Source organism: Pseudonaja textilis, chromosome 1 (assembly GCF_049901715.1).
Source record: "Pseudonaja textilis isolate UNSWEBS1 chromosome 1, rPseTex1.2, whole genome shotgun sequence".
NCBI classification, from domain to species: domain Eukaryota; kingdom Metazoa; phylum Chordata; class Lepidosauria; order Squamata; family Elapidae; genus Pseudonaja; species Pseudonaja textilis.
Window position 1 is genome coordinate 6278232 of NC_141990.1, and position 14096 is coordinate 6292327.

The 14096-nt window shown below is 42.7% G+C and overlaps 1 protein-coding gene across 1 annotated transcript in view; it reads left to right on the top strand.

The window, feature by feature from the left end:
• The window catches only part of TBX2 (T-box transcription factor 2), a 47650-nt gene that overhangs the window by 26960 nt on the left and 6594 nt on the right, over positions 1-14096 (top strand). Inside the window, 2 exon segments of the mRNA XM_087924884.1 lie at positions 2411-2949; positions 2951-3037. Of these exon segments, the coding sequence (XP_087781010.1) occupies positions 2411-2949; positions 2951-3037 (626 nt within the window).

Below are 14096 nucleotides of genomic sequence, written 5' to 3' on the forward strand. Positions count from 1 at the left end.
GGCACGATCCTGGGGATTTCTGCAGAAGTCGTAACTCTGGAAAATGATCCTAAGTCACTTTTTTTCAGTGCCATTGTAAGTTTTTTGATCGGTAAATGAACCGTTGTAAGTCGAGGACTACCTGTAGTTTGCACAGAAATAAATGTTGAAATGCTGCGAATTCAAGATCGAATTTCTGTTTGAGTTCAGAACATGGCACACACATTGCACAGGTTCCATAGATACAGGGTCTCCACGTGGCACTTTAAGACTTGGGACTTCAACTCCCAGAATTCCTCAACCAGCCAGCTGGCTGAGGAATTCTGGGAGTTGAAGTCCCCAAGTCTTAAAGTGACCACGGTGGAGACCCTGCCAGAAGTCCCATATTGTAAGCAAAAGGAGAGGCATCGAAATTTGGCATTTCCTCCTAAAAAATAAAAAAAGGGTGGTAGGGTTGGAGGTTTTACGATTGATTGATCATATGAAGTCATATTTTAGTAGCAAGAAGCTGTAAATCTCGAAAACTCCCCATTTATTTTGTCAACGAGGTGAATACCGAGTGTTTTACTGCAAGCTATCTGATGTTCTCCAGTAAGAAGGAAGCTATTAAAAACAAAATTAAAAAAATCCCTTTTCTCCTGAGTCACCAGTCCTTGGCAGAGCTAATGCCAGGCAAAGCAGATCTGACTGGGGCTTGCTCAATTTTATTAAACGGGATCTTTTAAAAAAGATCTCATCTTTAGTTATAAGTGGTATTTTATTGTAAACATTAATGTGATTTCTTTCCTTCCTTCCTTCCTTCCTCCCTCCTTCTCCCTCCTTCTCTTCTTTCTTTCTTTCTTTCTTTCTTTCTTTCTTTCTTTCTTTCTTTCTGTCTGTCTTTCTTTCTTTCTTTCTTCCTTTCCTTCCTTTCCTTCCTTCCTTCCTTCCTTCCTTCATCCCTCCCTCCCTCCCTCCCTCCCTCCCTCCCTCTTCCATCTTCCATCCATCCTTCCTTCCTTCCTTCCTTCCTTCAATTCATTCATTCATTCATTTATTCATTCATTCATTCATTCATTCATTCATTCATTCATTCATTCATTCATTCATGCAAAGCGTTTACAGCATGGTTATCTACTTGTAGCCTACAACCTCGAGGTTTCCTTTTGGTCTCCCTCCCAACTCCTAACCGTTGTGGCGCAGTTAAAAGCCATGGTGATGCAGTGGTTAGAATGCAGTCTACTTCTGCTGACTGGCTCAAGGTGGACTCAGCCTTCCATCCTTCCGAGGCTGGTAAACTGAGGACCCAGATTGTTGGGGGCCAGAGGCTGAATTGTTGAGGGGGGGTGGAATCTAAAAGATAAACCGCTTAGAGAGTGCTATAAAAGCACCATGAAGCGGTATATAAGTCTTAGTGCTAGCACTACTGCTAACCAGCTCTAAGCCTGCTTGACTTCCTCCTCCAAACCAGGTTAGTCTGATGCTGCTACTGGCTAAGTTCCAGTTTCCTTGATCCTAGAGAGTGCAGGTTAACCAATAAAGGAGAATAGTGATCACTAAGGGTTGAACTGTGGTGTCCTTGGTGCTCTCTGAGCTTGGTCCTTTTCTTGCAGACGATTCATTACCAAACTAGGTTACATCACCAATGCTAGAAGGGTGTGGGATTTACTATTTCAAACAATAAACAACAGCCAAATTGAAGAACTACTCCCACCAAAGCAGACAGAACAAATCACTAGTATATAAAGGGAGAGGGAACCTCACTCTCTTGGAGCACTGATGATGTTACCTAGTAGGGTAATGAAACATCTGCAAGAAAACAACCAAGCTCAGAGAGCACCAACGACCTCTCAGAAATACTGCTTGAAAAAGACCATCCTTTGCAGAATCCAAAACACCTAAAAAACCCCTCCCAAAGCACCCCTCCCAAGGATTATGGGGCTCGGGGTCAGGGCTAGGATTCAAAAATCCCAATAACTGGTTCTCTACCCGATTGCTGGGTGGGCACAGCCATGTTGGATGTGGCCTACTGGACCTTCTGTTTTTTGCCTTTCCCAGAATCCAGAGGCTTCTCTTGGGCCTCTGGGAGGGTGAAAATGGCCTCCCCCGGAATCTGGAGGCCCTCTGGAAGTCAGAAACAGGCCCGTTTCTGGACTTCCGGAACTTCCGGCAGAGCCATTTTTTGCCCTTCTCAAGCCTCCATGTAGGCCATGCACCAAAACAAGCCGTGTGGAGACTCCTGGGAGGGGCTGGGAGGGGTGGGTGGGGCCAGCCGGTCAGTTTAACCACCAGTTCCACGAACCACATATAAATTTAACATCCGGTTCATGCAAACCAGCCCGAACCGGCTGAATCTCACCCCTGCTTGTGATTCCTCAGTTCTTGGAGAACGCTGGTTCCTCCTTCTCGCGGCTAAGCCAGTTGGGCTAAAGTGGCTTCTTTCTCCTTGCAGAAGACAAAGGAAGTGACCAAGAGCTGGAGAAAGGGTCGGGGGTGAAGAGATCCAGCCCTGATCTGGGTCCGGCCAGCCCACCCCACAACCACAGCCCCAGTTTGCAGGCAGAAGAGCGGAATAAAGAACGAAGCAAAGCCGGCGAGGTCTCCAAGGAAGCCGGTGGTGAGACGGCCCCCTTCACACCTCTGGGCTTGGAGAAGGAGAAGCTGGAGGGCAGAAGGAAGGAGCCTCTCCTGCAGTCAACCCAAGAAGGATCCAAAAAGGAATTGCCCGGGGATTGCGCCCCGGTGGGGTGCAGCAGCAAGGAAGCATTCCCCCCGCTGATGGTGCAGACCGACAGCCCACCGCACCTGAACCCCAGTCACCTACAGAGTTTGGCTCTCTCGGGTCTCCACGGCCAGCAGTTCTTCAACCCTCTGGGCGCCGGGCAACCCTTCTTTCTCCACCCGACCCAGTTCGCCATGGCGCCCGGAGCCTTTTCGGCGATGGGCATGGGACACTTGCTGGCTTCGGTGGCAGGCGGCGGTAGCTTGGAAAAGCGGGGGACTCTCAGCTCCTCAAGGGACGGCGGGCACCACGACCCCGTTCCCTTTCCATCTGTCCCAGCACATGTTGGCTTCTCAGGTAAGGGGGCGAAGAGGAGGGGAGGGCAAAGGGTTGGTCTCTCTTGGTGAGAGGGTGTCCTGGTGGACCATCACTTGAATAGGAGCCAGGCGTGTGCAGCAGCTGCCAAAAAAGCCAACGCAGTTCTAGGCTGCATTAACCGAGGGATAGAATCAAGATCAAGTGAAGTGTTAATACCGCTTTATAAGGCCTTGGGAAGGCCATACTTTGAATAATGGTTCCAGTTTTGGTCGCCACGATGTAAAAAAAGATGTTGAGACTCTGGAAAGAGTGCAGAGAAGAGCAACTAAGAGGATTAGGAGATCGAAACATAAAAAGAATGGTTACTGAAATTGGGTATGTCTAGTTTAATGAAAGAAGGACTAGTGGTGACACGATAGCATTGTTCCAGTATCTCAGGGGCTGCCCCAAAGAAGAGGGAGTCAAGCTATTCTCCAAAGCACCTGAAGGCAGAACAAGAAGCAACGGAGGGAAACTAATCAAGGAGAGAAGCAACTTAGAACTAAAGAGAAATTTTCTGACAGTGAGAACAATTAATCAGTGGAACAACTTGCCTCCAGAAGTTGTGAGTGCTCCAACACTGGAAGTTTTTAAGAAGAGGATAACCATTTGTCTGAAATGGTGTAGGGTCTCCTGCCCAAGCAGGGGGTTGGACTAGAAGACCTCCAAGGTCCCTTCCAACTCTGTTATTCTATTCTATTCCCCACTTCTGCTCAGGATGGGCTAAATTTACCATGCTTTTGATAATGTGTCAGCTTTAAGTTTGGTGGACTTCAATTTCCAACCTATATGAACGTACAGCATAGATGCATAGGTCTGAAAGGACCCTTGGAGGTCTTCTAGACCAACCCCCTGCTCAGGCAGGAAACCCTGTTCCATTTCAAACAAGTGGTTGTCCAATCTCTTCTTAAAAACTTCCAGTTGTTGGAGCTCCCACAACTCCTGGAGTCAAGTTGTCCCACTGAACAATCGTTCTCACTGCATTAAATTCTTCCTTCGTTCCAGATGGCTTCTCCTCTTGATGAGTTTCCACCCATCGCTTCTTGTCCTCTGGTGCTTTGGAGAATAGCTTGACTCCCTCTTCTTTGGGGCAGCCCCTGAGATATTGGGAGGCTGCTAATCATGTCACTCCTGGTCCTTCTTTTCATTAAACTAGACATACCCAATTCCAGCAATCGCTCCCCATATTTTTACAACCATTTGTTTAGCGATTGTATGAAGTTGCAGTGGCACTGAAGAAAAATGACTTCTGACAGTTTTTTACACTTACCATCATTGCAGCATCCCCACGATCACTTGATCAAAATTCAGATGCTTGGCAACTGGTGTGGAATTACCGTATAACGGTTGCAGTGAATGTGTGAATGTAACGGCCAAGTTTCTAACCCTCCCTGCTTGCTAGGGGTTGTGTTAATTCTATCAATGGCTGAATGATGAAATACAAAAATAGAATATTTGAAATGCTAGATAATAAGGAATAATATTGAATTTATTTTTCTTTTCTCATGCTTGGTATTGGATATTATACTTATATAATGGTTTCCTTTTTCTTTTTTTCTTTTTATTTTAGGATAGAACTGGCACGACTATATGATTTGTTTTAGAATAAATCATTTAAAATATAGTTATCTCACAAAGGCATGATCGAATAAAAGTGTAGTCAAACCTTTTTTTTTTTTTTTTAATAATGATATGATGATTTATAAGTTTGTATTGACAACAAACCCAGCCCAAATGTTTTGTGTGGTGGTTAATTTCATTACCCAGATCAGAGATGTAAATTTGCACTTTTCGCCGAGCTCTAATCGGGTCTGTTTCATTTTACTTTGGTTGATCAAAACGAACAAAATGAAATTCAACATAGAGAAAGGTTACACTTTAGGCAAGAAAAATCAAAAGTACACCTATAGACTAGGTGAAACCAGGCTTAATATTTTTTTTTCAGATCTCTGTTTTTTAGTGGGATGTTTAGTCATTGGATCCAGAGGTTTTTATATGGTATATTTCATATTGTAGCCCAGTGATGCTCAAATTTCTCACTTTTAAACCCCGTGGACTTCAACTCCCAGAATCCCTGGGCCCGTGATGGCGAACCTATGGCACACGTGCCAGAGATGGCAGGCACAGCCCGCTCAGTAGGCATGTGCGCCGTTGCCAGCTGCTCTGGCCAGCTGGTCTTCACGGGTGCCAGAGCACCAGAAAGTGGCCCGAAAATCAGTCCCCCCAAAAGGCCATTTTTCAGGCCGTTTTCAAGCTGTTTTTTGAACTTTTCGGCCGAGCTTTTCTCAGGCCATTTTTTTGGACCTTTTTTCAGGCCATTTTCAGACTGTTTTTTTAAACCTTTTGCCCTGACCGTTTTCAGGTCTTTTGGGGGGGCATTTTCAGGCCGTTTTCAGGCATTTTCCTGGGCCATTTTCAGGTAGTTTTTCAGGTTATTTTAGGGGCCTTTGGGGGCCCATTTCTCTACCATTTTCAAGCTGTCTTTCAAACCTTTTGCCTGGGCTGTTTTCAGGCCTTTTTTGGGCTGTTTTCAAGCCGTTTTCAGGTGTTTTCCCGGTCTGTTTTAAGGCAGTTTTTCAGGCCATTTTGAGGCCCTTTTTCCCAGCCATTTTCAGGCTGTTTTTTGAGCCATTTTCAGGGTGTTTTCCAGGGTATTTTCAGGCCGTATTTCGGGCTGTTTTCAGGGCCATTTTCAACGCCCCCAAAACAGCCTGCAAACACCCCAAAAGATGACCAAAAAAACCAGGCATGCATGCAACAGCCAGCTGATCTTTGGGTTTTCCAGCACAGGCACATGCATGCGCCCAAAAGATTCACCATTACTGCCCTAGGTAGAGATCTCATAACATTGTCAACAATCTCATGCCCTTGGATTCATATCATCTATTGGCCAGTTCTGCTAGCCTCTAAGACACCAAATGTGTCTCTGAGCCTTGCAGGAAAACGTCAGGAGTCACGGACAGCGTCCCTTTTGATAGAAGCTAATGGCTCCGTTACTCATGGCTAATTTTTCTAACTGAAGGACCTCTAAGATTCTTCTCTTAAGTTTCCCAGTTGGGTTGACTTGACTTGACAAAGTCAACTGTTGACTGAGAACATTGTTAAGAAGAACAAGCTTAGGATATTATCTGGGCTGGATTTGTGGTGGGTTTTTTTTTTTGTTGTTGTTGTTACCTATTTCTTTTGCACGCTTACAAACTTTGCCATTTTTTTTTGGTTTGCAATTGTAGTCTGCTGGTCCGATTTTTATAACAAGAACTTTCCTTTTTTTTACCTAAATAGCAGTTGGTCTTCAAAAAACAGATCTGTTCAGAGATGGCCTCTAGGTCATTATACAAACCTACTCTCTGCAGTTTGCTTATGGCACCCTCTGCGTCCAGAAAATGGGGCTAACGAAGTAAATTTTGGATAAAATTAAGCCTGGCTAAGCACAATGTGTCAAGGCAGATAAGGGTTTGCACAGTAAGCAATGAAAACTTGTTCTTGATTGCCCAAATACGTTGGGATGTAGAATAGGGGTAGTCTTCAACTTACAACCACAATTGGAACCAGAATTTCCATCGCTAAACAAGGTGATTGTTATTTATATTAGTTATCTTTATATTTATTTATTAAATATATTACCCACCCATCTGATCTCAGGATAATTCCTGTTTGTTAAGTGGGTCGGCCCCAATTTTGCAATTAATCACTGCCATTGTTAAGTGAATCACATGGTCATTAAGCGAATCCAGCTTCCCCTGTTGACTTTGTTGTTGAAAGCCGGCTGGAACAGTTACGCGACCATGGGACGCTGCAACTGTTCCAAATACATGCTATATCAGTTGATAATATAGAAATACAAAAATACGAAAGCAAATGGTAGGAAAAATAAGGGAGGGAAAAGGGGAAAGGAGAAATGTAGAAAAGAAAGGAGAAAGGAAAGAAAATACATTGACTTCCACTTCTCGCTGGAGCAAGACAGTTAGTCCTCGACTTAGGACCACAACGGAGCCCGGAATTTATGTTGCTAAGTGAGAAATTTGTTAAAAGGGAATTTTGTCCTCTTTTCCTGCCACATTTGTTAAATGAATTACTGCAGACATTAAATTAGTCACATGGTTGTTAAGTGAATCTGGCTTCCCCATTGGTTTTGTTTATCAGACAATCGCAAAAGGGAATCACGTAACCCAAGGACACCACACCTGACATAAGTACATGCCAGTTGCCAACAGTCTGCATTTTGATGCCATGATCATGGGGATACGGCAAAGGTCATAACTAGGAACAATGATCATAAATTTTTTTTTTCAGAACAGTCACTAAGTGAATCGTAGCACGTTGTTGTAGTAAGCCAAGGACTACCTGTATAATAAAACAGTAACCACAACCTTTTACTTTAACATAATAGTATTAATTAGCCATTTCTATAACAACAAACCTATCTCATCGGTAAAACTCAAAATCAAAGCTTCATTTTTTTCCCCACCTCAAGCGCAGAGTCCAGAAGTGGTTTTCAAGTCGAAACGAAAGTAATTGTGCTTGTTTCTTTAATCCAAGCAGCCAATTTAGCCATCTCTTCTAATTTCATCCTCTTTTGCAGCCATTCGTCCATTGTGGGCAGTGGTGGGTTTCCAAATTTTTTTCTACCGTTTCTGAGAGCATGCACACAGGCCTCATACACCACCCTCTGTGTCAAAGCTAGTGAGCTGAGCTGTTGTCAGCATTCCAGAAAACCTCCACTCCAACAAATAACTCCGAGACAGACATCCTCTCCAAAGTCCTTTTTATTAGAGTGGTAAACTGTCACATCTGGGAAATCCTGAATCTGAAAGTTCCGGGTTTCCTTGAAATAAGTAAAAAACTACAAATCCACACCCTGCATCCCTCATGGCATCATGTGCTCCAATCACCATCTGCCCCAACTTGAGACATCCCCTCACCCAGGTGCAGAAATAACATGACCTTGACTTAGAAGAAGAGTGCTATTATGTCTAACCACATGCACTCCAAGACATTCCTCCCTCCCATTTTCCCGGATCCAAAATGGCAGTGTGGAAACGTCTGGTGCTAATATGGCTTCCAAAGCTGACAGCTGGGTTTTTTTAGCTTAGCTGAGGCGCAGCAATCCACTCTGCCGCGTGAATCAGCTGAGGTAAAAACAAGGGAATATAGGAGAGAGAACGGTGGGGGTGGGTGGGTGGGGCCAGCCAAAGGTGGTATTTGCCGGTTTGCTGAACTACTCAAAATTTCCAAAACCGTACGTCAGAACCGGTCCAAACCAGCTGAATACCACCTCTGATTGTGGGGATCGAAATGTTCTTCCATTTTTGTGCGTAAAGTAATCTTGCTGTTGTCAACATATATAACATCGAAATTCCACAGTCCCCCCCCAAGTCTTTTTCCATTAACCCCCAAATAAAGGTTTTGTTAGAAGGTCACAAAGCGGGATCACATGACCCCAGGACGCTGCAACCGTCATAAGTATGAACCAATTGCCAAAACACCTGAATTCTGATCGCCTGACCAGGTGGACGCCATAACAGTTGTCAGTCAAGGAGTGGCCATAAACTCCCTTTTTCAGGGCTGCAAATGGAAAAAGTAACTTATGACTGTTTTTCACACTTACGACTGTTGCCGCATCCCCGTGGTCAGGTGATCAAAATTCAGGTGCTTGACAACTGACTCATATTTATGACGGTTGCATTGTCCCGGGGTCACATAATCCCCTTTTGCGACCTTCTGACATGCAAAGTCAATGGGGAGGCCAGATTCACTTAAGAACCATGTTACTAATAACTGCAGGAATTCGCTTAACAACGGTGGCAGGAAAAGTTGTAAAATGGGGCAAAAGTCACTTTAAAAAATAATCTCACTTAGTAACATAAATTTTGGGCTCGGCTGTGGTCATACATCGAGGTCTACCTGTATTTGTAATCCATCCTAGGAAGTTCTCTATTGAAATGTTTCTTTTATTATTTAGCTTGGGAGGGATTTTTTTTTTGCAATATTGTGTGGGTGAGCAGGGGAAAAAAATATACTACAGATAGTCTGTCAGGGCTCTGACAAAACACCCCCATTCAAATCATAAGTCTCTAGCTGCATCTCTCAGATTAAAAAAAAATATGATTTATCAGGAGTGACCATGTTGGCGTTATCTGGGTGCAGCCAACACTAAGACACATCATTCAGTTCACCCTTGACCCTGGTCTTCCCCCACCCCCCTGGATGTATATTCTCCAATGGGACACATTCATAGCCAAGAATCATAAATCATGCTCTCCAGTAATAATTTTGCGGGCCAGTAGCTTCGGCTGCCTAGCAATTTATCTGAAGCATTTAAGGAATGCACAATTTTCCCCACTTCCTTTGTTCTGGCAACTAAAAAGACCCAAGGAGTATTACTTAGTTGACATAGTCCTTGACTTACAATGGTTCTTTTAGTGACTGTTGAAAGTTACAATGGCACTGAAAATGTGAATTGTGACCACACTTTTACAATCTTTGTAGTGTTCCCATGGTAACTTATTTAACAACTGCGGTGATTCATTTAAACAACAGTGGCAGGAAAAGTTGTCAAAAGTGGCAAAATCCATTTAACAACTGTCTCACTTGGCAACAGAAATTTTGGGCTCGGTGGTGGTCGTAAGCCGAGGATTACATACATAGTTGTAATAATTGCCTTATAATTTAGGTATCGACTAAAACAGTGAAAAACAGCAACTGGATATAATAGAATGCTTTTGTTGGTAAAAAGACAAAACGGTTTCAGTCAACTTTAAAACCCTGCTTTAACGGATAGGATCATGAGCTTGCTTATATTTGGGTGATGCCAATAATCTGGATTTCATTTTTTTGAGAGTCACTCTTATGCATAATGCGTGAGAGTTGTGTCCGTTGAAAGCCCAAAGGCCCCCTAAATATATTGCATCTTAAGCCCCAATCAATGGCAAAACGGTTTTATTATTATTACTTTTATTTGTCAGAGTACAACATGTGTACAATGAGATTGGTTGAGCCTCCCCTCATGCACACACACCCCTAACACAACTCACAGTGAGGACAGAAGTCCCTAACCCAGACCCAATCTTATTATGACCTTGTTGCACAATGCACCGGCCCCGCAACTCTGTCATACTAGGTTGCAATCACAGTTTGTTTGTCATACTAGGTTGCAATCACAGTTTGGATATCACCGTTGGGAATTTTGTCCAATAAATAGATGTTCCGGTCTAAAAATAGTAATTGCAAAACGGGCATGCCTGAACATAAATAATATAGATTTTTTTTTCTCCAAAACATGCAAGATTCTTGTCTTACCACAAAGGATAACAGATAACAGATTATCAGAGTTGGAAGGGACTTTGTAGGTCATCTTACCACCTGCCCACACAGGAGACCCTACACCATTTCTAACAAATGGCAGTCCAATCTCTTCTTGAAAGTCTCAAGGAGTGATTGAAAAAAAAAATGCTTAGGCTTAATAATATGGGTTTGACCCTTATGATAAAAATATAGGAGTAATATACTGTAGGTTTGACTCCAGTGTTTTCCAACCTTTGGGAACGTTAAGATAGAACTTCAACTCCCAGCATTCACCAGCCACATGATATCTGTTGCAGCATCCCTGTAGTCCCATGATCAATAATTTGCATGCTTGGCACTTGACACGTTTTTATGACCTTGGCAGTGCCCCAAGGGTCATGTAATCCCCCTTTTGAGACCTTCTGACAAGCAAAGTCAATCGGGAAGCCAGATTCACTTAAGAACCGTATAACTAACTTAACAACTGCAATGGTTCATTCACTTAACAACTGTGGCAGGAAAAGTCGTAAAATGGGGCAAAACTCACTTAGCAACATAAATTTTGGTTTCAATTGTGGTCGTAAGTTTGCTACCTATGTAAAAATATATTACCTGAGTATCATCTGCTGGAGTTTGTGCTACCTATAACCTGCCTTTTAAAGAAATGTGTGCAAAACACCACACATATAACAATTTATCTCACTACGTCTCTTTTCCAAGGATCTGAAAGAATGTTTTTATTTCAAAAGTGATTCCTTGTTTTTTTTTTCCTTTCAGCCAAGAGAAAAAGAATATTTTGATTAACCTAATGCACACACCAGTCACTACAAAGCAAAAAGTACCAGGTTTTTTTTCCCCAGAGGTTAAAAGATAATTTTCAGCTAATCAATAAAGTGTCCATCTCTCTCTCTCTCTCTCTCTCTCTCTCTCATTTTTTTTTTTTTACAAAATGCCTCTTAGAACTCCTAGAATTGTGCCCAAAACTCACACTTTTAGCAACTAGCCTCCTAAGAGATCAATCAACTGAATTTCGGGGACTTCATTTTAAAATAAAATGGTACTTATTGTAGTGAGAGAGAGAAAAAAAATCTATTAAAATGCAAGCATAATAACCAATAAGTCAGCCTTCCCAACAGAGCAGAAAATTGCATTTACCAATTACTGCATGATTGCACGAACCAAATAGATTTTTAATTTAAGTCTCATGTTCTGTGATGTGATCTGCAGATGGTTATTGATTTTTGCTTTGATCGGTTACCATAATCTAAAAAAACAACAACCCTGGACTATGACTTGGAGAAAGTTTTAAGAATTTGAAGGATGTTTGTCAAATCAATGCACAGTTTGTGCGCTGTTCCTAAAATATATCGGAATTTGCTTTAGTCTGCAAACATATTTACTGCCGAGAAGGCATGGAATTAAAACAAGAACAGTGGGTTGATTATATGTTATTAATTTTGGGTCAGTTCTTTGGGTCCAGATAAGCTAAATCAGGGGTCCCCAAACTTGGCAACTTCAAGACTTGTGGACTTCAACTCCCAGAATTCTCCAGCCAGCATAGCTGGCTGGAGAATTCTGGAAGTTAAAGTCCACAAGTCTTAAAGTTGCCAAGTTTGGAGACCTCTGAGCTAAATTTTCTCCATGACAGTTGTTCACTTAGAAACATGGTTGTTAAGCAAATCTGGCTTCCCCATTCACATGACCCTGAAACACTGCAACAGTCATAAATATGAGTCAGTTGCCAAGTTGTCAAAATTTTGATCACGTGACCACTGGGGATGCTGCAATGGCTGTAAGTTGAACGGTTGTAAGTCATTGCAGTGATTCGCTTAACGAGCACAGCAAAAATGCCTTAAAATCAGGCGTGACTCACTTAACAAGCGCCTTGCTTAGCAATGGGAGTTCCAGTCTCAGTTGTGGTTATAAGTCAAGGACTACCTGTAGGCAGAGAGAGATCAGGCACCGACTCCTTCCGCAGGATATGAAAGTACTTAAAACCATGTCTAAGATTTATGTATGAAAGACCCCGGTTTGGTTTAGTGGTTAAGGTGCCAGCTAGAAAGCAGGAGATTGTGAGTTCTAGTCTCATCTTAGGCATGGAAACCAGCTGGGTGACTTTGGCCCAATCACCGGGAGATGGAGAGTTCTAGTCCTGTCTTAGGCATGGAAACTAGCTGGGTGACTTCGGGCCACTCACTCTCTTTCAACCCAAACCACTTCACAGGGTTGTTGTTGTTGTGGGGAAAATAGAAATAGATGGGTTGGATATGTTTGCTGCTTTGAGTTATTGATAAAAATAATAAATAAAAATAAATAAATAAGAGAGAGAAAGAGAGAGAGTGAGAGAGGGGGGTGAGAGAGAGAGAGAGAAGAGAAAGCGAGAATAGAATAGAATAGAATAGAATAGAATAGAATAGAATAGAATAGAATAACAGAGGGAATAACAAAGTTGGAAGGGACCTTGGAGATCTTCTAGTCCAACCCCCTGCCTAGGCAAGAAACCCTACATCACTTCAGACAAATGGTTGTCCAACATCTTTTTAAAAACTTTCAGTGTTGGAGCATTCGCAACCTCTGGAGGCAAGTTCTGGAGGAGAGGAAGGAAGGGAGGAAATAAAGAAAGAGTGTTAAATCAGGAATGGAGGATCACATTTCGAGTCCCAGAAGAGTAAATAGTGCTTTTTTAAGTCCCTTTTTTAGACAATAGAGAACATCCATGCTCTGTTTTATGTTATCAAGTCCCCCTTCAAACCTTGGAGGGGCAACCGTCAGTCCTCCCCGCCACACCAGGCAATTTTGGGAGCTAGAAGCCGGATGTATTTTGACCTCTCTCTCTGTTTGGTCCTTCCAACCAGCACAAAAAAAGCTGCAACCTACGTCAGCAAATTCTCAGGCATAGGGTTTTTTTGTGTGTGTGTGTGTGTGTGTGTGTTTCTTTTTTAAACCCCGTTTCTAGTCCTTAAGGATGCAAAGGGTGCCTTAGAGCTTATGATAAGCAGATGTGGAATTATTATACCGTCCTGTTTGTACATTTATGGTAAGTTTCAAGTTGACTAAAAAGCTTTCCGAAGCTGAGTTAAAGCTGGCATCGCACCCAGCCTGTGTGCCTCCATTTGGCAGCAAACTTTCACATACTTTCGTAGTAGCCCAGTTTGCGGGGTGGTGGTAGGATTAATCGCACAGGCATCGTAAAGCTGTTGGTGCGGATCAAAATTCAGAAATCTCCTCCATAAAGTTGGGTGGATAGGAGGGAGACGGAATGTCTTGAATGCTTTCAGGGAAAACATTGGACAGCCACTTATCTGGAATGGTAGGGTCTCCTGCCTGGGTGGGTGGGTGGGCGTTGGAGTAGATGACCTCCGAGGTCCCTTCCCAACCCTGTTGTTCTATATTTTGTAAATAAAAATGCCCAATTTTGTCAAGGGTGGGAATGAGCACCGAGAGAAACGCTGCTCCTTCCTGGGCGAGAAGTTTTGGGGAGCAAACGTACTTTTACAGGACGTTTTTCTTTGAGGTGCGGTAGGATTATGTTTTTCTCTGTTTCTTGAATTTCTATACAAAAGCCACCTGTTTTAGCAAGGAGAGAGAGAGAAAGGCTGCAGGTTTGTTAGAGGCCATCGAGCTAACCAAAGGCAGGATATAAGTCAATAAATAATGGCATAAATGGAAAAATAAATAAATTAAACTTTTTGGCTTCTTCTCGCTAATTATTTTATTTTATATTTTATTTTACTTTCTTTTACTTTACTTTACTTTTTATTTTATTTTATTTTTT